At 44.3% G+C, this 23,403-nt stretch overlaps 1 protein-coding gene across 1 annotated transcript in view; it reads left to right on the forward strand.

The window, feature by feature from the left end:
- The window catches only part of ASRGL1 (asparaginase and isoaspartyl peptidase 1), a 29,935-nt gene that overhangs the window by 927 nt on the left and 5,605 nt on the right, over window positions 1–23,403 (forward strand). The window contains exons 2-5 of the mRNA XM_082844952.1: window positions 7,684–7,832; window positions 8,404–8,607; window positions 17,827–17,969; window positions 18,728–18,873. Coding sequence (XP_082701078.1) covers window positions 8,415–8,607; window positions 17,827–17,969; window positions 18,728–18,873 — 482 coding nt within the window. The 5' untranslated portion in view covers window positions 7,684–7,832; window positions 8,404–8,414. The remainder of the gene's footprint in view (window positions 1–7,683; window positions 7,833–8,403; window positions 8,608–17,826; window positions 17,970–18,727; window positions 18,874–23,403) is intronic.

Below are 23,403 nucleotides of genomic sequence, written 5' to 3' on the forward strand. Positions count from 1 at the left end.
TTTTTTTTTTTTTTGCGATACACAGGCCTCTCACTGTTGTGGCCTCTCCCGTTGCGGAGCACAGGCTCCGGATGCGCAGGCTCAGCGGCCATGGCTCACGGGCCCAGCCGCTCCACGGCATGTGGGATCCTCCCGGACCGGGGCACGAACCCGTGTCCCCTGAATCGGCAGGTGGACTCTCAACCACTGCGCCACCAGGGAAGCCCTGTCCCAGTATAATTTTTTAGAGTGCTTCACTTTGTTAGCAAACAAAACTTGGGTCCACTCATCCACTTGCAGTAAAGCCAATCTACTGACACTGGGTTGTGGTGAAGGAAAGTGTAAGGTTTATTGCAGGGCGCCAAGCAAGGAGTCCAGGCAGCTAACACTCAAAAGGCCTGAACTATCCAATGGCTTTCAGAGAAAGGTTTTTAAAGACTGGGTGAGGGAAAGGGTTGCAGGGTACACAATCAGCCCGTGGACATTCTTCTGATTGGTTGGTGGTGAGGCAATCAGGAGTCAACATCATCAACCTTCTGGTTCCAACCAGTCTGGGATCCACATGTTCATGGTCAGCATACAGTTAACTTCTTCCACCTGGTGGGGGTTTCAGTATCTGCAAAACAGCTCAAAGGACATGGCTCAGAATATTATCTTAGCCCTTGAGGAGGAGCTAAAGGTCGTTGACTTTGTTTAATGGTTAAACTATTATTTTTTTGTCTTGCTTGAATGTTTTCTTTTGTTTCTGCATTTTCACACTTTGATTAAATCTATTCTTTGGAACTCGGGAAGACCTAGGAATCTAAAGTTTTTATGAAAACAAAAGGCAGGCACAGGACATGGGGGGATCTGTCCTGGGAAGGCCTCATAGGGTCCTGCTCGGTTACACTTTTACCCTCAAGTGTGCTGGTTTGGACAACAAATTATACAGCCCCCTCCTTCTCTATGCCTTTGCCCAAGCTGAATTTCCCACCTGAAATGCCCTCTGTTTCTGTTTCCTCTTCCAATTCAAATCCTTTATTTCCTTTGTACCAAATTCAAGATTGTCTGTGCCAAACCACCGCTCACAAGTTCCTTTCCTTTCTCTGAAATCCTCTAATACCCAAATAATTTATGCCACAAGATCTTTGACTGTGTTGCTTTTTTTTTGCCCCAGTAGTTTTCATTCATTGGAGAATGGATATTTGTCATTTGCAGCTACCCAATCTTTTCAAGATTCCCCCTACATTTTGGCAATTTTTTTTTTTGTTTTGCGGTACGTGGGCCTCTCACTGTTGTGGCCTCTTCCGTTGCGGAGCACAGGCTCCGGACGCGCAGGCTCAGCGGCCATGGCTCACGGGTCCAGCCGCTCCGCGGCATGTGGGATCTTCCCGGAGCAGGGCACAAACCCGTGTCCCCTGCATCGGCAGGCGGGCTCTCAACCACCGCGCCACCAGGGAAGCCCTTGGCAATATTTTTATATGAAGCATGCCTTCCCACAGTAGAAACTCCAAACTGGGCATTCCTAGACTTCCTTGCAGCTAAGGTGGGGGCCCATGACCTGGGTTCCACCAACCAGATGCATCCACGTGAGTTGTGGCTTCACAAATGAGCAGGGTGAAGAAGTGGCGGGGGGAATGTGCTCCGGTAGCCAAGTAGCCAAGGTCCCTGGTGGCCGGGGGAAGCAGAGCTGGAGAGACAGGTGTCCAGTCCCAAGGGAAGGTGGCTAATGAGGGTGCCTAGCAAGTTGGTGAAGGTATATTCTCTGGAGCCTAGAGTAAGCCCCATCGCGTGGTTGGTTATTTTTCCCATCTGCATGGATTTAGAGCATCCCAGAGGTTCTTAATATTCTCTAATAAGTCCTTTTGCACCTCTGTATTGGAAAAACCTACAAGTCTTTGCTCTGTATGTCTCCTTCTGTCCTTTGCTCCTGTATGTCTCCTTTGCTCTCATACTATTACCACTTTCACAATACTTCTATACCAGATGTGTGTGTGGAGGGATGGTCCCTGCCCCAAGCCATTCTCCACAACACCAGCTGGGTGTCCTACAGTTTAACTCAGTTCTGACACTATGCCACAGGTTAAGGGCTCAGTCCCACAAGACTGCGCCCACCCCACTTCCAATGCCAATCGCAGGTGTAGGACCCCAGGTTACCCACAACTTCTGTCAAACATGGGGACAAATCAGGGGTTCCCATGATCCACACACCCTCCCCCCGCCCCCGCCGCCATAAGGTTCAATTACTTTGCTAGAGTGGCTCATAGAACTCAGGGAAATGTATTTACCAGTTTATTAAAGGATACGATAAAGGATATAGATGAAGAGACAGATGAAGAGTACATAGGGCGAGGTCTGGGGGGTGGGGCGGGGTCCCGAGTGCAGCAGATTGTGTCCTTGTGGAGTTGGGGTGCGCCACTCTCCCAGTACGTGGATGTATTCACCAACTTGAAAGCTCACTGAACCCCATACTCTTGGGACTTTATGGAGGCTTCCTCTTGTAGGCATGATCAGTTATTAACTCCATTTCCAACCCCTCTCCCCTCTCTGGAGGATGATGGATGGGGCTGAAAATTCCACACTTCAAATCACGGCTTGGTCTTTCTGGTGAGCAGCCCCCATCCAGGGTTCACCCAGGAGCCCACCTAGAGTCACCTCATTAGAACAAAAGATGTTCCTAGTGTTCTTATCACTTAGGGATTTACAAGGGTTTTAGGAGCTCTGTGTCAGGAACACACACACACACACACACACACACATATATATATATATTATTTTTTATTTCACAAGCCCCATCTAGCCAGATGGGTACCAATGTATGCAACCAGAAACTCTGACTAATACAATCTGTCCGGTGTCTACAGCTAGTTGATAATCTCCCTACAGTCACCTTGGATTTTTGAGAGCTTTCATATTCCTCTAAGCACCTCCCAGCACAGACAATGCTACATCAGGTTGTGCCCAGTGGAATTAGGGAAACATATTCAGGGGAGAGTGTGTGGTTGTGAAGCCTACAGTGTGGTGTTGTGGCTCCTTGCCAGGCACAGGGACAAACAGTGAACAAAACAGTCCAAAGACAGATGCCCACCGGACCCCAGATGAATTCCAATGAGGCACTAAAGCTTTTGGCTGGCTGCCTGTGTGCTTTCTCCACTTCTCCCAAAATGGGTGCCAAGCAGGGTCCCTTATTGTCCCTAGAGAAACAGTTTAGTGGCCTGTCATCTTGAGAATTTACCCAGCCTGCCTTGCAGAGTTGCCTAATTCCAGGAAGCATTGTGTAGCTTACTTGGTTTCTTAAAGGGCCTCACATTTTAGAAGCTTATTTATTTGCTCTTTCCTTTCTGGATTTAGAAATTTGCATGCTATGTGCTTATTATGCAGGGAAACATTTCAAAGGGACTGATGACTGGAATCCTGTCCAAGGCAGTAACAGAGCGATCGACTCCATTAAAAATCTGTGGCTCTCCGAAACTATTTTAGAAACAATTCTCATATTTTTTGTGAACTCTTGGTAGGAGGAAAGTCATAATTCATCGATACTCTTGAAACATAACTTATTTCCTGCTCCACCTCCAACATGTATCATGCATAACCTTTGACCTAAAAAATCTACTTTATGGATTTTTCTTAGAGGATTAATCAAAAAATGCAAATAAGGACTTATGTATCAAAATGTTCCCTGAAGTATTATTTCTAGTAGTACAACATTTACTAGCATGGAAATGCTCACAAATAATGCTACCTGCGGTGAAAAAGTAAGAAATAGAGCATCTTAATAGTGAAAGGGAGAAATATACCAAAAACTTTAACTGTGAGTATCCCCAAGTGGCAGAATTATAGCCATTTTTATTTTGTCCTTTATACTTTGCCATGCTTTGTCTATAACAAATACACCCCTTACCTGAAAATGTATTTTTCAGCTGAAAATGTATCCAGCTTAGACTTCTTAGGGTTGATTAATCTAGAGAAGGATCTTTCCTTATATAAGTATGTTCTCTTATTCAGATGTTGAGCTTTGAATTATAATTACTATCCATCAGTATCCTCAGGACCCCCAAACCTCAGCCCAACCCGTGTCCGATGCTGAACCCCCCCATCTGAATGAAGTTGGTCCATTTTTTATTTAATAAGCGTTTTGAGGGCTTCCTTGGTGGCGCAGTGGTTAAGAATACGGCTGCCAATGCAGGGGACACGGGTTAGCCCTGTTCCCGGAAGATCCCACAGGCCGCGGAGCAACTAAGCCCGTGCGCCACAACTACTGAGCCTGCGCTCTAGAGCCCGCGAGCCACAGCTACTGAAGCTCGTGCACCTAGAGCCTGTGCTCCACAACAAGAGAAGCTACCGCAATGAGAAGCCCGCACGTTGCAACGAAGAGTAGCCCGCGCTCGCTGCAACTAGAGAAAGCCCACGCACAGCAACGAAGACCCAACACAGCCAAAAATTAAAAAATAAATTAAATTTTTTTAAAGTTAAAAAAAAAAGCAAGCAGTTACTGTGTACCAGGCTCTGTGCCAGAGCATAAAGCACTGAACACAACAGCCCAGATGGTGCCCGTCATGGGGCTGTTACTACCTCTAAGCCACAACCCTCAGGTAGGCACCAATGTGACTCTGCCAGGAAAATGGATTCCAGGCACCTCTACCTGAAATCCAGGGTTTTTCTCCCATAGCAATAAGTTGTGCTCACTGATCAGCTCACAAATATCCAGGCCACTCCAGTTTCATTCTTTCCAAGAGCTGTTGCCCCAGACTTCTGGGAATTTGCTTTTTTGAGTTTCTGAACCATTTGTTCTTTATCCAACAAACATTTATGAAAATCTTCAGAGAGCCAGGCACTGGTCTGGCCTTGTGTTGCAAATAGAACTGTCAAGGTTCCTGCCCGTAAGATGCTCATCACTTAGTCTGTGGACAGAAAAGCCCACCAAAGGGCTATAATCAGCACTGGGAATTTCCCTGGGAAAGATGTGGCAGGAAGCTTAGCTGATAGACACCTCTTGGAATAGCTGCCTCTTCACTGAGAACTGCTATCAGTGCTGCAAATTTATTTGGGGGGCCTAATTTTAATCGTTCCCAGCCTATTTCAATTCCCCCCCAGCCTACCCTCCCAGATGGACTAAACCGAGCACTCTAACACTGGGCACTTAAACAAAAGCTCATTCATCATTCATGGAACACTTGAATGGAGAAAAAGGAAAACCAAAACTGGCACAAATTTCCCAACCTCCTAATCCCCTACTCTAGATCCCATGAAGAAGACTGTCACAAACGTCGGTTTGGATGAGTTTTCAAAGGACAAGATCTCAATAGCTCCTTCTAGATAAGTGGCTCTCAACGAGCGGTCCCCCAGAGGAGCAACAGCAGCATCACCTAAGAACTCATTAGAAATGCAAATTCTTGGGCTTCCCTGGTGGCGCAGTGGTTGAGAGTCCGCCTGCTGATGCAGGGGACACGGGTTCGTGCCCCGGTCCGGGAAGATCCCACATGCGTGGAGCGGCTGGGCCCGTGAGCCATGGCCACTGAGCCTGTGCGTCCGGAGCCTGTGCTCCGCAACGGGAGAAGCCACAACAGTGAGAGGCCCGCGTACCAGAAAAAAAAAAAAGAAATGCAAATTCTTGGGTCTCCCACCCCCAGACCTACTGAGTCAGAAATGCTGGAGTGGGGCCCAGCAATCTGTATTTCATCTCCAAGTGATTCTGATGCTCAATAAAATCTGAGACCATGGCTCAGTTATATGGCTATCACCCTTCCCATCACGGGGAGGGGCCCAGGGTCAGGGTTCAGGATTAGGGGCACCATCCCCCAGGATGGATCTAATGTTGACTGTTCAGCCCCAGGACATGACCAGTGCCCACATCTTTCACAAAATTCCCCCACCCTATCTATCAGAGCAGAAGCAATTGTTTATCTGTCCCTCTCTTTCAAAGCTGACACAGCGGAAGAGAAATGGACCCATATTTCTCTCAGTGCCTTGTTTCCCTCTAAGACCTCTTGAGACTTTTATTGACACAGCCAGCTTATCTTCCTGGGGAGGCCAGTTTAAGAAATCATTACATGTATGACTGCGTCTTACTGACCATATAAAGTTATGCTTTGATCCATGCCACATTTTGAGCCAAAAGTGCTCACTATTTGTACAGTCAACCCTCCATGTAAGGGGAAGAAAAGCAACTAGGGAGTTAGGTTGTCCTATCATACTGAAACCTTAACCTCTTTTCTCAAAAAGTGAATTTAGGTGAATTACAATTATAGCAGGATGTGCTTCCCTGATGGCGCAGTGGTTGAGAGTCCGCCTGCCGATGCAGGGGACACGGGTTTGTGCCCCGGTCCGGGAAGATCCCACATGCCGCGGAGCGGCTGGGCTCGTGAGCCATGGCCGCTGAGCCTGCGCGTCCGGAGCCTGCGCGTCCAGAGCCTGTGCTCTGCAACGGGAGAGGCCACAACAGTGAGAGACCCGCGTACCGCAAAAACAAACAAACAAACAAACAAACAATTACAGCAGGATGAACTGAACGTTTCCTGGTCAAGATTATGGTGTAGCATATTTATGGCTGAAGCAGGCTTCCTTTCCATGGCCTTGACCTGAGGCTGATGTTGAAGTTATCTGCATCCCCTGGCTTGCGCTGTCAAACTGGGTCCCTAAGAGGTACCCCAGTGATAGAGTAATGTAGGCTGGGATTCAAAGTAGCTGCAGTGAACACAGCTTGAATATGACACACACATTCGACTACCCGGAGAAGAGATAGGAAGATGCTTCTAGAGTGCCTTTTGTGTACAATAGTCCAGTGTTGAGAGAACTTTCATAGCTTAGTAGCTGTCTAGGGGAAATTTCATAAATAGCAATTACCAGATGTGGGGCTGTGTTAGAGCGGTCAGAAAGCCAGTGAGATAACTTTGGTTACTGATGCCTTGTGGTCTCGGAGAAAAGGGAGGACTAGAAAAGGACTGAGTTTTCTCTGCACAATGCCCGCTGCTTATTTCTTCTAATTCAAAGCTTCAAATGCCCGTGAGTTTTTGCCGCTATTTTACGTAACAGAATAATGTATCCTTTGGTTCATGTCACTAACCTAGTATCTTGCAGTTGTTTTACTGGGTAGAAGTGCAAACTTCTATTTGAAGGTCACTATGGTAACAGTAATCTAGGGCAGCTCCGGGGGAATACAATCAATCATCTAGGGGGTTCAGAGCCTTTCAGGCTCTGGGGCAGAGAGGAGGAAAATTGTCACAAAAAAATTAGGTCACTTGTGGTTGAAGGAATTTAGAGCTGAGATCCTGAGAATCAGAGGAGGGGTTTTCAGACCCTTCAGTGCACCCCAGGCACAGAACCAGACCGATTACGGAGGTTATCTTTCTGTTCTTTACCAAACGTTACGGGGAGACACAATTAAAAGGAAGAGAATAACTAGCAAGTCTGCGAAACATCTCGGGCAGAGGAAGGACTTCAGTGCGTGCAGCGGTGCTTTTCAGTTTTCAGTTACAAAACCGCGGCACATCCCTTCTTGCATGTCGCCATCAACACCACCCCTCCGCCTCGTGAGGAGGAGGAGGAGTTCCCCGCATCCCACTAGGAAGCTCGCGTGCACAGAAGGCCAGCATAGCCCCTGTCCTAGGAGCCGGGCAGCGAGAGTCGGATCCGCAGTGGCGAAGCCGGCAGAGGGGTTGCGCCGCGGTGGTGCGTTGGGGCTTTACGGTAATTCTCCGCGGCGCTCTGCCCCGCCCTCGTGCGCAGGCGCGGAGCCGTTGCTGGCAGAGAGGTTGCGGGCACAGCGGTTTCCAGAGCGGCTTCGACTGGAGAGAGTAGACTGTGCAGGTTCCGAGGCCGACCGGGAGGCTCGGCCAAGCCCGAAGCCCCGGCGTCCGCCTCCTGCGGCGTCCTCGGTGAGTCGACGGCCCTGAGGGAGTCGCCACCCGAGACCCCGAAAGGCACACTCCCCGGTGCCGGGGACTGGAGGCGGGAGGGCACTGGCGAGATCCAGCCCTCAGGCCGCCCCTGGCCCCGCGGTGGGGGTGGGAGCCGGGGACAAGTCCCAGGGAAACCGAGGCCCGACGTGGGGCCGGGGAGGAAGGCTGGAGCTGCGACCCCAGATGCCATGCCGGCCGGGGGCCCAGCACGGGACAGGAACCGGGGTTCCCCAGGGAAACGGAAGCCCGATGTCAGTGGGCGAGGAGGGGGCGCGGGCTCTGGGGTGCAGAGCATCCCACCGCCCCCTCGAAGTGAGCAGGTGCCCCGGGCCGGAGGCGGGCGCTCTGGGCTTTACTTCCAAAGTTCAAACGCAGCCGCGTCTGTCCTCCGTACTCCCTGGGTCTCAGGAATTTGCCTGAGGCTGTAAACTCTGAGGGCTTTCCCCTCCCTGCGTAGAAACTGGACCTTGTCCCCAACGGGAGACTTAAGCCCCGTGCGGTTCTCTTGGACCCGCTTGAAAGGACGCTTTCGTCTTCTGATCCCTAGAATCCGTCGCCATGAACCCCGCCGTCGTCGTGGTCCACGGTGGCGGAGGCAGCAATATCTCCAAGGACCGCAAGGAGCGGGTACGCCAGGGCATTGTCAAAGCCGCCACCGTGGGTTACAACATCCTCAAGGAGGGAGGGAGCGCAGTTGACGCTGTGGAAGGAGCCGTGACCGTCCTGGAAGATGATCCCGAGTTCAACGCAGGTAAATTTGCACTGCAACTGGTAACTGATGCTAAACCGGGTTAAGCTTCTACCCCCAGATAAATAGAACCTCTCTAAAGTGTCAGTGAGTCTCGTCAGCTTTATGCTAAAATCTAATATGCTGAAAAGATTTAGTTTTTCTCTCTTTACCTGTTGACCAAGTTGCTCTAAAGAATTTTAAAATTCATTATTCCCCCTTTTTTCTTTAATCTGCTTTCTAGAATTCACATACCAAGAGGCTTTTTTTGGTTTTTTGTGGGGTTTTTTTGCGGTATGCGGGCCTCTCACTGTTGTGGCCTCTCCCGTTGCAGAGCACAGGCTCCGGACGCGCAGGCTCAGCGGCCATGGCTCACGGGCCCAGCCGCTCCGTGGCATGTGGGATCTTCCCGGACCGGGGCACAAACCCGCGTCCCCTGCATCGGCAGGCGGACTCTCAACCACTGCGCCACCAGGGAAGCCCCAAGAGGCTTTTTTTAATTACATCTTTTTGTGGGGGAAAAGGGTAGACTACTGTTGGGTGGCAACCTTGGGAGCTTCAGGGTGTAATTTGAATCGGTCCCCCATACAGGGAGGGCAGGGAGAGACCACAGGAAAAGGCAGATCTCTCCAGATTGGTAGGTGGCAGGTTTAATAAGCATGGGAACTTACACAAGAGGCTTGCCTTGCAGGATAAATAGACCCCTGTCCATGCCCACCAGAATCTTAAAAGTTTATATAGTGGCCTTATCTGGGCTCAGTCACATATACCGTCCAGATGGTCTCAACACCACATCTCAAGGCTGTGTCCTGGGCAGCTTCTGGTGCAAGAAGACAAGCGGAGAGCACACTCCAAGGAAAGAGGAAGGGGTGAGGGGACTCCGATTGCCCCAGCGCTCCACCCCTCGTGACCGGCTCTTACAGTCTCACACACTTTCTCTTCCGCAGCGTGCCCTGAGCGGGCAATAACGGGTGGCTCATTTGGCGGCTGTCTGGCTGCATTGCAGGCAGATGCCACAGCATCAGGCACATACAGAAGAAAACACGGGTTAAGACAATAATTCCCCAGATCACGGATACCTTTCTCCACTGAGAGCCTCATGATTCAGACCACTGTTACTAAGTCCCCTAGGCGGGGAGCCAGATCACTCAAGAGCGTTCACTTGTGTCCTATGATTGAATAAAGGCAACACATTAACAGACTCATCGGGTGTGAGCACACAACATCCTGTTTGGATAATGGCCTAGGTGCTGCCTCTTTGCAAGGCAGTAATAATGGCCAAGGTCTTTCTGTTTTGGAGGAGAGCTTGTCTCATTAGAGACGTTTCAGTGTGCTGGAAGAACAGGCTTTGTCGGCTGTCATTCAAGGCTTGGTGAGTGCATTTAGTAGGACGCTCTATGTGTGCTGTCATGTGCTGCAGGCCAATGGAGGACTCAAAGACAGCAGCCAAAAGATCATGCCAGTGGGAAACAGAACATGCCCACCTGGCCTTGAGGAGAGGGAGGTCAGCAGCCTTAGGAATTTGACCTGGTTTTATATACCATCCATGTTAGCCAGGGGAGGTAGTGCTGTCAGGCTTGAGGAGATGGACTGGTGGCAGGATACATGAGACCAGAACCCTCACCTTCTCTTTTCCCGTGGTGCGCATTCCATTCCAGGTATAATGCGTTTCAACAGGCCCAGCTTGCGGCAGGACAACAGGAACCCAGTGGAGATTGAGTAGTTCCCCCTCACCCATCCTGTTAGAGTGTCCCAGTGCAAATTCCAGTAGATAATCTCCTTTCCCAGGTGTGATGCAGTTTGGTGTTCTCGGCACCGTAGCACGTTGATCCATGGTGAAAGTCAGGGCAGCGGCTGTTTCCTGACGTACCTTTTTGGCATCGGTGCTTCCGTAGGGGTCCCCAGTCTGGGATATGGGGCAACAGCCCTACTCGTTGATCATTCAGATGTGTGAAAGCCTTGGACGGCACTTTAGTACACCCAGCCACAGTGGCTTTATCTGTTAGTAATTTAAGGCACTGCTTTAACATTCCATTTTTCCTTTCTCTCAGCCCTGCTGCTTGTGGGTTACAGAGGAGATAGAACCTACATTCAGTGCCATTCTCTTGCCCAGTCTTGCGTGTCCCAATCCACAGCCTTTGAAATGTGACCCCAGTCACCATCTATTTGATGAGGGACCCCTACATGGTACTTAGCTTCTCTAATCCCCTAACAGCGGCGACCTGGTTTGCATGGGGACAGGGGAAAGCTTGGGTTAATCCAGATGTGGAGACCACACAAACCAGGGAACATTAGAGCCCTCTCTCAGAGGGAGGAGGCCAGTAGAGTCAGTTTGCCAATCCCTGACCAGTTAGGAGCTCTGGTGGGTGGCCTCGGACTCCTTTGGCAGTTGCCACAGGCATTGTTTAGGACACACAGGACATGCTGTGATCGCATTAACCCAGTCACTGTGTTTCAAGGGCAACCCGACATCTGTGGCAATATGCCATCCCACCCGAGCTCTGTGGTGGCCACTCTTTCCGTGCATCCAATCTGCTGTATCTACTGAAGGGTCAGTTGCTAGGGATTGAACCCAAGCTAGGGCATCAGCTCCCTGATGGCCAGTGGGTGTCAGTGCCTTATGAGCCAGGACATGGACGACAGTGAGGATTGCCTCAGGCTCTTGCAGGCAAACCCAAATGTCACCTCCACGCATCCTGACCCCACAAAGGCCCACTCGTTAATCATCCACCCTTCAGCTTCCTGTTGTCAGAGCCATAGGGTTAATGTCTTTAGAACAGCCCAGCTGTCAGTGCAAGGGGTTAACGGCCAGGGACCAGGAGTAGTAACCAGCCAAAGGGCTCTGGGTTCAGCCCGCTGGCCGCTGCAGTTCATCCCTCCTGAGAGGCTCCACCTGGACCTCTGTGTACACCACTGCTAGGAGCTGTTGCTCTAGGGGAAGTACGTGGGGTTCCTGCCCCCTTCCAGAGCTGAGACCAAATCCCAGGAGCACTCTCCCCTTCTGTTTTCTCTGCCACAGCGCCTGCCCTACACCTACCAGAGTCACAGACACATCTAACTCAAACGGTAGCCCTGCTTGGGAGACGCCCAGAGCCGTAATGTGCTGCACTAGCGCTTCTGCCTTCTCAAAGGCAGCTTGCTACTCTGATCCCCAGTCCCACACATGCCCTTTCTTTACTGCATACCATAAACTGTACCCATTTTAAGTTTTGAAAAATGTACATGCCTGTGTAACCACAGTACAACCAAGATGTTAAAATTTCCATCACCCGGGGGCTTCCCTGGTGGCTCAGTGGTTGAGAGAGTCCGCCTGCCGATGCAGGGGACACGGGTTCGTGCCCCGGTCCGGGAAGATCCCACGTGTCGCAGAACGGCTGGGTCTGTGAGCCATGGCCGCTGAGCCTGCGCGTCCAGAGCCTGTGCTCCGCAACGGGAGAGGCCACAACAGTGAGAGGCCTGCGTACTGCAAAAAATAAATAAATAAAAATAAATAAATAAATAAATTTCCATCACCCCCAAACATTCCTTCCTGCCACTTTGCAGTTAATCCCCCCTCCCAGCCCCAGCACCAGGCATCCACTGATCTGTTTTTGTCATAAATTTGCATTCTCTAGAATTTCATATAAATGCAGTCACAAAGAGTGTATTCTTTTGTGTTTGGCTTCTTTCACGCAAATCAGTCCTTTTTTAGAGTAATAATCATCATAGCTACCACGAGTGTCTACTATGTACCAAACAGTGGTCTAAGAAACTTGCATGATTAACTCATTTAATCTGCACCATAGTCCTATGAGTTAGGTGTGATTATTATCACGCTCATTTCTCAGATGAGAAAACTAAGGCACAAAAAGTTTAAGTAACTTGCTGGAAGACACTCATTTCCTCTTTATTTTGAAGTAGAAAACCTAAGATCTAGGGATTAAGACGCTTCTGGGGAATTACACCACCTACCTGACATCTGTCAGAGAAAAGAATTTCAGGAAATTTTAACCAGTTAGTCAGCAGATATTTAGTAATTGTTCTGTCCCCTTGCCTCTGTTCTGTGCTCTTCAACATTTACGCAAAATGTGGCTTCATTACATAGGCATCATCGATTAAATCCTTGGCAGTTGGTGATTGATTCAATCTCCAGTCCTCCCCTCCCCAGAAATCAGGGGGTGGGACTAAAAGTTCCAGCCCTTTAATCCTGGTTGGTTCCGGTGGCAACCAGCCCCCCACCTTTAGGGGGTTTTCAAAAGTTACCTCATTAACATAAACTTGGTTTTGGTTGAAAACTGCTTGTTATGAGTAACAGGACACCCAGGTCACCTGTATGGATCTGAAGTGGTTTCAGGAACTGAGGGCAAAAGACCAAATATTATAACAAAAGATGCTCCCATTGTTCTAATCCCTTAGGAAATTCCAAAGGGTTTGGCAGCTGTGAACCGTACCTGGATGAAGACCAAAATATGTAATTATGATAAATCAAAGTATCACACCTCCTTTGTCAAAGATCAGTTTATATATTTATGTGGATCTGTTTTGGACTTTCTATTCTGCTCCATTGATCTATCTGTCAAATTCTTTCACCAACACCACACTGTCTTGCTTACTGTAACTTCTAGTAATGTCAGCTGCAAATAGAGACCATTTTATTTCTTCTTTTCCAAACTTTATGCCTTTTCTTTGTTTTCGAACATTGGCTGGACCATCCAATATTATATTGAATAGGAGTGGTTAGAGCAGAAATTCTTGCATTTTTCCCAGTCTTGGGAAAGCACTGTCTTTCACCGTTAAGTATGATGTTGGTGGTAGGGTTTTATAGGTGCCCTTTACCAGGTTGAGAAGTTCCCTTATTCTTAGTTTTTTGAGATTTTTAATCATCTGTGCATGTTGAGTTTTATCAAATCCTTTTGCTGCATCTATTGAATGACCATGTGGTTTTTCTTTTGTCTGTTGATATGGTGAATATTGATTGATTGATTTTTGAATTTTGAACCAGGTTTTCTTCTCTGGGATTAACACCACTTTGTTGTGACATGTTATTTTTTACATATGTGAATGCTGGGTTTGATTTGATGGTGTTTTCTTGAGAATTTTGCATCAATGTTCATGAGAGATACGGGTCTGTAGTTTTATTTTCTTATAACATCTGTCTGGTTTTGAAATGAAGGTGATGCTGGCTTCATATGATGAATTGGCAAGTGTTCCCTCCTCTTCTGTTTTTCTCGAAGTTTGTATAAGGTTGCTATTATTTCTTTGTAAATATTTGGTAGATTGGTTTTTTTGTTTGTTTTGATGGAAAGTTTTTAAGAAATGAAATTCTTTAATAGGCATGGCACTATTCAGGTTACCTATTTCTTCTTTGAGTGAGTTTTGTCAGTTGTCCTTCAAGAAATGTTTCTATTTGGTTTAAGTTGCTGAATTTGCAACATTTCTGTGTTATGCTTTTGATGTCTGTATGGTCTGTAGAGAGGTCCCCTCTTTCATTCCTGATTTTTGTAATGTGTCTTTTTTTTCTTCGTCAGTCTAGAGTTTATCAAGTTTATTGTTCTTTTCAAAGAACTAGTTTTAGTTTCGGGGGGTGGATTTGGTGAATTTTTCTGTTTTTTTCTTTTCTTATTTATTTGTTTGTTTGCGGCTGCGTTGGGTCTTTGTTGCTGCGCGGGCTTTCTCTAGTTGCAGCAAGCAGGGGCTACTCTTTGTTGCAGTACGCAGGCTTTTCGTTGCAGTGGCTTCTCTTGTTGCAGAGCATGGGCTCTAGGCACTTGGGCTTCAGTAGTTGCAGCACATGGGCTCAGTAGTTGTGGCTCGCAGGCTCTAGAGCACAGACTTAGTAGCTGTGGTACACGGGCTTAGTTGCTCCGCGGTATGTGGGATCTTCCCGGACCAGGGATCGAATCCACGTCCTCTGCATTGGCAGGCAGATTCTTAACCACTGTGCCACCAGGGAAGTCCCATTTTCTGTTTTTTCTTTTGCTCTTTTTCTGTTCTGAATTTCATTGACTTACCTTTATTGTTTCCTTTATTCATTCAGCTTGCTTTGGAAATAATTTACTGTTCTTTTCCTGTTAGATCATTAATTTGAGACTATTCTTTTCTAATACAAGCATTTAATGTTTAAAATTTTACTCTAGCACTGCTTTGATTTTTACATGTTTTTACAGGTTGCCTTAATTTTCATTCTGTTCAAAATGTGTTCTCATTTTCCTTGTGACTTCCTCACTGAATCATGGGTTAGTTAGAAGTGTGATGCTTAATTTCCAAATATTTGTGGATTTTCTAAATACCTCTCTGTTAATGATTTTTAGTTTAATTCTGTTATGATCAGAGGACATACTTTGTGTGATTTGTATTCTTTTAAACTTCGTAAGGTTTGGTTTTTGGCTCAGAATGTGTTCTACCTTGGCCATTTGCACTTAAAAAGACTATGTACTCTGCTTTTGTTGGATGGAAAGATCTATAAATCTCAATAAGGTCAAGTTCATTCGTAATGTTCATACCTTCTGTATCTTGATTGTCCATTTCTGATTAATGAGAGAGGAGCATTGAAATCTTTAATTGTAACTGGATTCGTCTATCTCTCCTCTGAGTTCTGTCAGTGTTTGCTTCATGTATTTCGAAACTGTTGTTTACAATATAGATTGTTGTCTTCTTGGGGAACTGACCCCTATATCATTACTTAATGTCCTTATTATTATTTAATGTTCCTTATTGTGAAGTATACTTTGCCTCCAGTTTTCATTTGATTCATTTTGGCATGGTATAATTTGTCCACTTTTACTTTTAAGCTATTTGCATCTTTATATTTAAAGTGGATTTTTTTTTTATTGGCAGCATGTAATTGTGTCCTATCTTTTTGTACAATTTGACAATCTCTGCTTTTTTTAAGATTTATTTATTTTGTTATTTATTTTTGGCTGCATCGGGTCTTAGTTGCGGCACTCAGGATCTTCACTGAGGCATGCAGGATCTTTCGTTGCAGCACGCGGGCTCGTCGTCGTGGTGTGCAGGCTTCTCTCTAGTTGTGTCGTGTGGGTTTTCTCTTCTCAGGGATCTTAGTTCCCTGACCAGTGATCGAACTGCGTCCCCTGCGTTGTAAGCCAGATTCTTTACCACTGGACCACCAGGGAAGTCCTGACAATCTCTGCTTTTTATTGGGGTGTTTAGACCATTTACATTTAATGTGATCATTGATATGGTTAGGCATAACTTTGTCATCTTGCTGTTTGTTTTCTATTTGTCCAATCTATTCATTGTTCCCTGTTTCCTCTTTTTCTGCTTTTTTCTGCCTTCTTTTGGAATAATTGAATGTTCATAATTCCATGTTATCTCCTTTGTTGGCCTAGTAGCTCGACTTCTTTTTTTTTTTTGACTTCTTTTTTTAAAGGTTGTTTTAGGGTTTATAGTATATATCTCTCACTTGTCACAGTCTACCTTAAGTAATATCACACTTCATGCATAATGTAGGAACCTTTTACAGCATACACCTGTTTCCCCTTTCGTAGCCTTTGTACTACTGTTGTCATAGTTTTACTTATGTGTATAAGTTGCCTAATGCGTTGTTATTATTTTTCCTTTAAACAGTTATATTTTAAAGATATTGTAAAAATAAAGGGAAAAGGTATTTCTGTTTATCCACATATTAGCCATATCCAGTGTTCATTCTTTGGGGGAATCCTGATTGCTCTTTGCTATCATTTTCCTTCTGCCTGAAAGACTTCCTTTAACATTTCTTATATTGCACATCTGCTATTGATGACTTTTTTTAAACTTCTGTTATGTCTATAAACGTCTTTGTTTTTGGGTTTTTGAAAGATGCTTTCACTGGGTGTAGAATTCCAACTTGACAGTTTTTTTTTTTTCTTTGAGGGCTTCAAAGATCTTGCTCCTCTGTCTTCTGGTTTGCATTGTTTATGACAACAAGTATGCTATCATTTTTCTTTTTTCCTCTGTACCTAATGTGTCTTTCTCTGGCTGCTTTTAAGATTTTCTCTTTCTCATTAGCACTAAGCTGTTTGATCATAATGTGCCTGAGTGTAGTTTTGTTCATGTTTCTTTTTCTTGGAGTTTGTTGTGCTTTTCGGATCTGTGAATTTATAGTATTCACCAAATTTGAAAATTCATCATTTCCTTAAATATTTTTTTTGTCCCTCTATCTCACCTCTCCTTTTGGGGACTCCAGTTACACATATACTGGCATATACTGACTGACATTGAAACTGTCCCTGAGCTCAGTGATAAACTCTGTTCAATTATTTTTCAGTCTTTTTGTTTGCTGTGTCTTCAAGTTCATTCATCTTTTGTGCAGTGTCTAATTTGGTGTTAATCCTATCCAGTGTATTTTTCGTTTCAGACTTCTTTTTTCGTCTCTAGAAGTTCTCTCTGGGTCCTTTTCATATTTTCTTCCATGTTCTGGTACATATGACAGCCGTTTGTGTGTGTGTGTGTGTGTGTGTGTGTGTGTGTGTGTGGTAAGCGGGCCTCTCACTGTTGTGGCCTCTCCCATTGCGGAGCACAGGCTCTGGACACACAGGCTCAGCGGCCATGGCTCACGGGCCCAGCTGCTCCGTGGCATGTGGGATCTTCCCGGACCAGGGCACGAACCCATGTCCCCTGCATCGGCAGGTGGACTCTCAACCACTGCGCCACCAGGGAAGCCCTGACAGCCGTTTTAACATTTTTGTCTAATAATTCTATCATTTATGTCATTTCTGAGTCTGTTACTATTAATTGATTTTTTTGTTTTTGTTCTTCCTCATCATGGGTCATATTTTCCTGTTTCTTTCTGAGCCTGGTAATTTCTTATTAGATACCAAACACTTGTTAGTTGCTGGATATTTTTATACTCCTTTAAGTATTCTTGAGGTTTGTTCTTATCCCTCTGAGGAAACTGAGTCACATAGAGTTTAAGAATAGCTAGGCTTACAAGTATTATCTAGGCAGAGAAAGTTGGAGAAAAGTTGCTAGTGGTAAAGAGAACAGAGTAATGAGAGCTAATGGTACATTCAGGGAAACCTAATATTTCAGTAAAATGTTGCCAAGGAGAAGAGATGAAGCTGGAAAAGTAAGTCAGAGGCCAGATCAGGAAGGGCTTCATACCGTATATTGTGTAGGTCATGGGGTATCAAGTCAGATCTGTGTTTTTAACAACGTTCCTTTGACAATGGAGTCGAGGATGAATTGAAGTAGGCAGCTTAGGGGAAACTCGGAAGCCATTTCCAAATTCTTAATTCTTGCTTTTCGGCTTCTTTTTGATTTTAGGCTGTGGATCTGTCTTGAACGAAAATGGTGAAGTTGAAATGGATGCAAGTATCATGAATGGGAAAGACCTGTCTGCAGGAGCGGTGTCTGCAGTCCGCTGTGTCGCAAATCCCATTAAAGTTGCGCGCCTTGTTATGGAAAAGGTATGTGGGACTAAAGCACCCTTTTCCTAAGGAATTGTCACTGCTGCACTTCAGTGACTAAAAGGGTTCTGACTTGTAGGGAAATGCTCGAGATCACCGTTCTCCTGAAATTGTATGAAAGAACAAAAACAATGTTATTTAAGTTTCTCAAGGAAACCAAGATTCTGACTCAGTTGATGTAATTTGACTCATGATCACTTAACCAGTGATTACATTTCACATTATCTTCATGTTTTCATGTTATCTTCCTGTATTTTCTTCAGCCTGCTTTCAACACATGTAACACAACACATACACACTGAACAGACCAACTGTTTAAATAGCATGTATGGGGGAATTCCCTGGCGATCCAGTGGTTAGGACTCCATGCTTCCACTGCAGGGGGTCCAGGTTTGATCCCTGGTTGGGAAACTAAGATCCTGCAAGCTGTGTGGTGCAGCAAATAAATATATACCTACATACATAGATATGTAGATAAATAAATAGCGTGTATGAAATAAAAATGGATTAAATTCTTTAAATTTAAGATCATATGTAAGTTGAATTCCTAGTAATATTCCATCATCTAGGTTTTTCTGAAAATACAAAAACTCGGAGAGCTCGGCTTTTTTCATCATTCAGAAAAGCAAGCCAGTGGAATTTCCATTTTTGAGGCTTTGTACCCAGAGAGAATAATGATTTTCACACAGTAGGAACAGTTGAAAAGATTTTAACTTTTTCAGAAAACTAACTGTTTTCCCATTTCTTTCTGGCTCAAGACACCCCACTGCTTTCTGACTGACCAAGGTGCAGCAAAATTTGCAGCAGCCAGTGGGATTCCAACAATTCCTGGAGAACAGCTGGTTACAGAAAGAAACAAAAAACGTCTAGAAAACGAAAAGCTTCAGAAATCAGACTACCAAAAGTAAGCATCATCTGTGGCTCACGTTTTTGCGAGCTATTCAGATGTGAAAGTGAGACTCGTGTCTGGTTATCCACGTTTCTTAAATAAGTCAAATATCACTTGGTCGTTTCAGTTTTTGTACAAAATAGTTCACACTGAGTAATGGAAAAACTGCTCTTTTGACTCTGAAATTTAACTTCACTTATTACTCCTATGAATAGTAACTCAAATTCAGCTAAGAGTTCCTTCTCCAACATGATTTAATAGATGAATGCCGTGTGTAAAGGTATTAATTACCTGCATACTTCTTGATCAGTTTGTTATCTTCAGTACACTGCACAGGTTCTCTGTGTTGTAGACCACCCTATGAACTTACTTAGGCGCCCTTTCACGGGGCAGAGAAATCAGTACAGCCCTTATAAGTGAATTCATCATGTGTTCTGAATTACGGTTTTCTGTGTTACCACTTCAAAAATACCAAATAAAAGGACCTTAATTTAAAGCAAAATTTGAAAAATAAAATTTGAATGTGGCCTGGAGGTTTATAACGGAACATAATCTATTAACTCCACATGCCCTTTTAGATTTGTAATGTTTAACCAGAGGTATACTTTCGTATCACTTAGGGAGCTTTTTCAAAATCTACATGTCTGAGCCCCTTCCCTACAGAATCTAATTTAGGGACTTCCCGCGTGGTCCAGCGGTTAAGACTCCAGGCTTCCACTGCAGGGGGCATGGGTTCGATCCCTGGTTGAGGAACTAAGATCCCGCATGACGCATGGCGTGGCCAAAAAAAAAATCTAATCGAGTAGAGCTGAGGTGGAGAGGCCAGGCAAGTCCATTAGAAAAAAGTTCCCCAGGTAATTCTAGTGTGTCCCCAGGTTAGGAATCTGTTTTACAAGATTGGCCATATGTTGGTAGCTGTCGATAATCGTTACTGAGTGTGCTATTGTGTCTATAGGCTAAAGTCACAGGAATGGGGTTGCTTTATCAGTGGTTCATGTACGTTTTAATAGATGTTGCCACATTGCTTTCCAAAAATTCTGCAACCACACACATCTCCACCAGCCAGTAATGCTCTTCGATATAAGCAAGAGGGGCTCCTGCCCTGGGCCCTGCACTTTAGATGACCCTCATATCACAGTTACACAAAACAGTTGCTTTATTGCAGATCCATGGGGCATCTCTGTCACTCAGCAGTGACACAGCATTATCCATAGCCCTCATCATCCACTCTTGTGCCAAATATCATTCAGCCCCCAGGGAAGTGCTTCTCTGCATCTCTTGCTCTATGTCTTGGAAGTAAAGACCACCTGAGTCAAAAGGTTTGTGGAATATGCCACTGCTGACATCAGAACTAGACCCTGTTTTGGAGTGTGGGGAAGACTTGAACAGCAGAAGGACTTAGGTAAGAGAAAAAGACACTAATTTGTCAAACAAATTCTTGCATAACGAAGTGTTGTTTCCCAGTAGTGCACAGTGTCCTTTTTCTTTCCGCATGTTTCAGTTTGTGGTTCTAGAGTTATTCATGAATTAGTACGATATCTGCAAGACTTGCCCATGAGGGCTGATTCCTGTTACTCTTAAATTGGTAGATATGTAGGTCTAGACCAGCACTGTCCAATAGAAATCTGAGAGCCATATATGTAATTTAACATTTTCTAGTAGCCACATTAAAAAAAAGCAAGAAGAAATGAGTGAAATTAATAATATATTTAACCCAATATACCCCAAATATTATCATTTCAACATGTCATCAATGTAAGAATTTATTTATGAGATACTTTACGTCTTTTCATGCTAGATCTTCCAAATCTGCCGTGTATTTTACACTGACTGCATGTCTCACTGTAGACTGCCTGCATTTCCAGTGCTCAGCCACATGCAGACAGTGGCTGCTGTATTGGACATCACAGGTATAGACAGAAGCTGCATGAGGAACCAATTTTTTATGTTGGCAACTAAATGGACACTGAATATTAGACTCATGAATGGTTTATATTCTTATAAAAATACTTAAGGTTGAGTTAAATTTTTTTAAATGTTGAAATTTTTAAGTAATTTTTATTTAAAATGTTATACTCATTAATTATAGTTGATGTTTAGACTTTAATATTAATAATTTTGTAAATTTTAGGAAAAAACTAACTTTTGAAATTATATCTGCAAATTACTTTTATTCTTTTTGGGGGGATTTGCCCTTAACTTTGATGAAAATATGTGCTAATTTTGTACACTCTCAGTATAGTTACATTTCACTTTCTAATTCCTAGATTACTGAAAATGTGTACAAGTCAAGATTTTGATAGAAAAAGAATACTAAAGTGGAATTCACAAAAGAAAAAAAAGCTAAAAGGAAGAAAAGAAGTAAAAGATCTTCAAAGAAACAGTCTGCTTTAAAAGTAAGCACTCTTAGACTTCTCTGGTGGCTCAGTGGTAAAGAATCCACCTGCCAACGCAGGGGACACAGGTTCAATCCCTGGTCCGGGAAGATCCCACATGCCGCGGAGCAACTAAGCCCATGCACCACAACTACTGAGCCTGAGCTCTAGAGCCCGCGAGCCACACCTGCTGAACCCGCATGCCACAACTACCAAAGCCCATGCGCCTAGATCCTGTGCTCCAGACCGAGAGAAGCCACCACAATGAGAAGCCTGCACACCGAAATGAAGAGAAGCCCTGCTCGCTGCAACTAAGAAAGCCCACGAGCAGCAACAAAGACCCAATGCAGCCAAAAAATAAATAAATGAATAAAAATTAGAGAAAAAAAAAAGTAAGCAGTCTTCTTCCAGGATGACCCGCATAAAATTCACAAAGAGAACATTACAGCTTCTTTGTTCAAAGAAGATTTAATTACTTATCAAAACAATGAAAATTAGTAGGAATAGTATTCTCACCAAATCCACAACTTGAGCAATTCAGATGAAATCCCGACAACTTCATGTTCTTTACTAAAGGAAGGTTTAATTGCTAATCATAAAGCAATTTGGTGTAACCATACACCAAAAAAAGGACACGTGCAATTATTAGAAGCGCTGGGAAAAGGCTGAATAAACAATAAACAGTTGATAACCAGAAAAGACACAGATAGAAAACATAGATGTAATGTTCTTGAAAGAATAATACTATTTGGACAAGTGTAATGGTAGTTTTCATGACCCCATCAGCACAATGTTTACGGAAAACAATGGGAAATTTCTAGGGTTAATAAAAATTATTTCAAGTTTTGATAAAATGCCAAAACGTAATTAGGAAAAAAACCTAATGATAAGTATCTAGGAGAGAGAATTCAAATAGGTTAGTTTAATGGGTAATAAAGCAAGACATGAAATCATAATGAAGTTTAAAAAACTCAGTTCAGCTAGAGTGGACCACGATCAGAAAACATGTTGAAAAACTAACATTTAAAAGGGAAGCCCGTGATAATGGAGCTAACATGGTAGGTAAATAAAAGGTATGTAAGCACGAACTTTGGCCAAGAGTCCAGAAGTATCCTGTGTGACACGGCCAGCTCACCGTGAGTTTGTTTCTAGGAGACATGCCCTCAGCTGCACCAATACTGACGATGCTGTGAGACAGTAGAGGGTCCACTGCAAGATACTCTAGATGTGGCCGAAGGCGGAAGAGCTTAATTAGACTCACATCTGACCTTATAACAGACCTCAGAGAGACGTGGAGGGAATTCCAACTAAATGCTGTTGAAGTAATGAAATCGAATTTAGATAAGAAGAGTTCAGCAAAAATCGCAGGAGTTCCTTAAAGAACAAATCACGGACTTTGACAGAAAGTGAAATTAATTTTGAATGTGCACTATCTACAGTTACTTAGTCTGAACTATTCCTCTCCATGGATAAGCTTAACAGAAGCTTTAAAAAAAAAAATCTAAGTCTGGCTATTAACATTTTTTAAAGGATTAAAAATGTTTTTTTTTAATTTAGAGAAACAAAGCCAAAAGTGCATGGGAAATATGCAAGAAAAGTGACATCCGCAGAAAATATAACGAAATCGAAACAAAGGAAACAAAAAGATTTGCCTGACTTGAAGGAGAAGATTCATGTACAGCTGATCCTGAAAGCAGTTTCTTTAGAGGCTGTTTTTCTGTTCATTATAAATCGAAGTATAAGTATCATTTGTAGAGAGATTTGAACAAAATCGAGCAACATACTGCTGTTTTCCATTTTCTTTGTAATATACCAGCAATGAAATTTGAAAGAAGAATTTAAGATACTCTGCATTGATTTAAACACTGCTTAAGAGATGACAAAAATGACTACAGTAAGGGATTGTGATTTAAATGATCAAATTAAAATATTTAGTAAAATCTTCTGTGATAACCATTTATCAAACGTAACCCCATGTAACATTTGAGTGTGGTAATGTAAAAATCAAGATTCATTTCCAAGTCTAAGTATTGCTTTAGGAGTTTTATATATAGTTCCAATGTTACTGCCTCAGCAGAGTGAAGCTTCTCCAAGTTAAAATTAATTAAAAACTTCCTGAGAACTACATTGCTCAAGAAAAGTTGTGTCGGGCTTCCCCGGTGGCGCAGTG

The sequence above is a fragment of the Leucopleurus acutus genome, assembly GCF_964270905.1.
Source record: "Leucopleurus acutus genome assembly, chromosome: 8".
Lineage (NCBI taxonomy): Eukaryota > Metazoa > Chordata > Mammalia > Artiodactyla > Delphinidae > Leucopleurus > Leucopleurus acutus.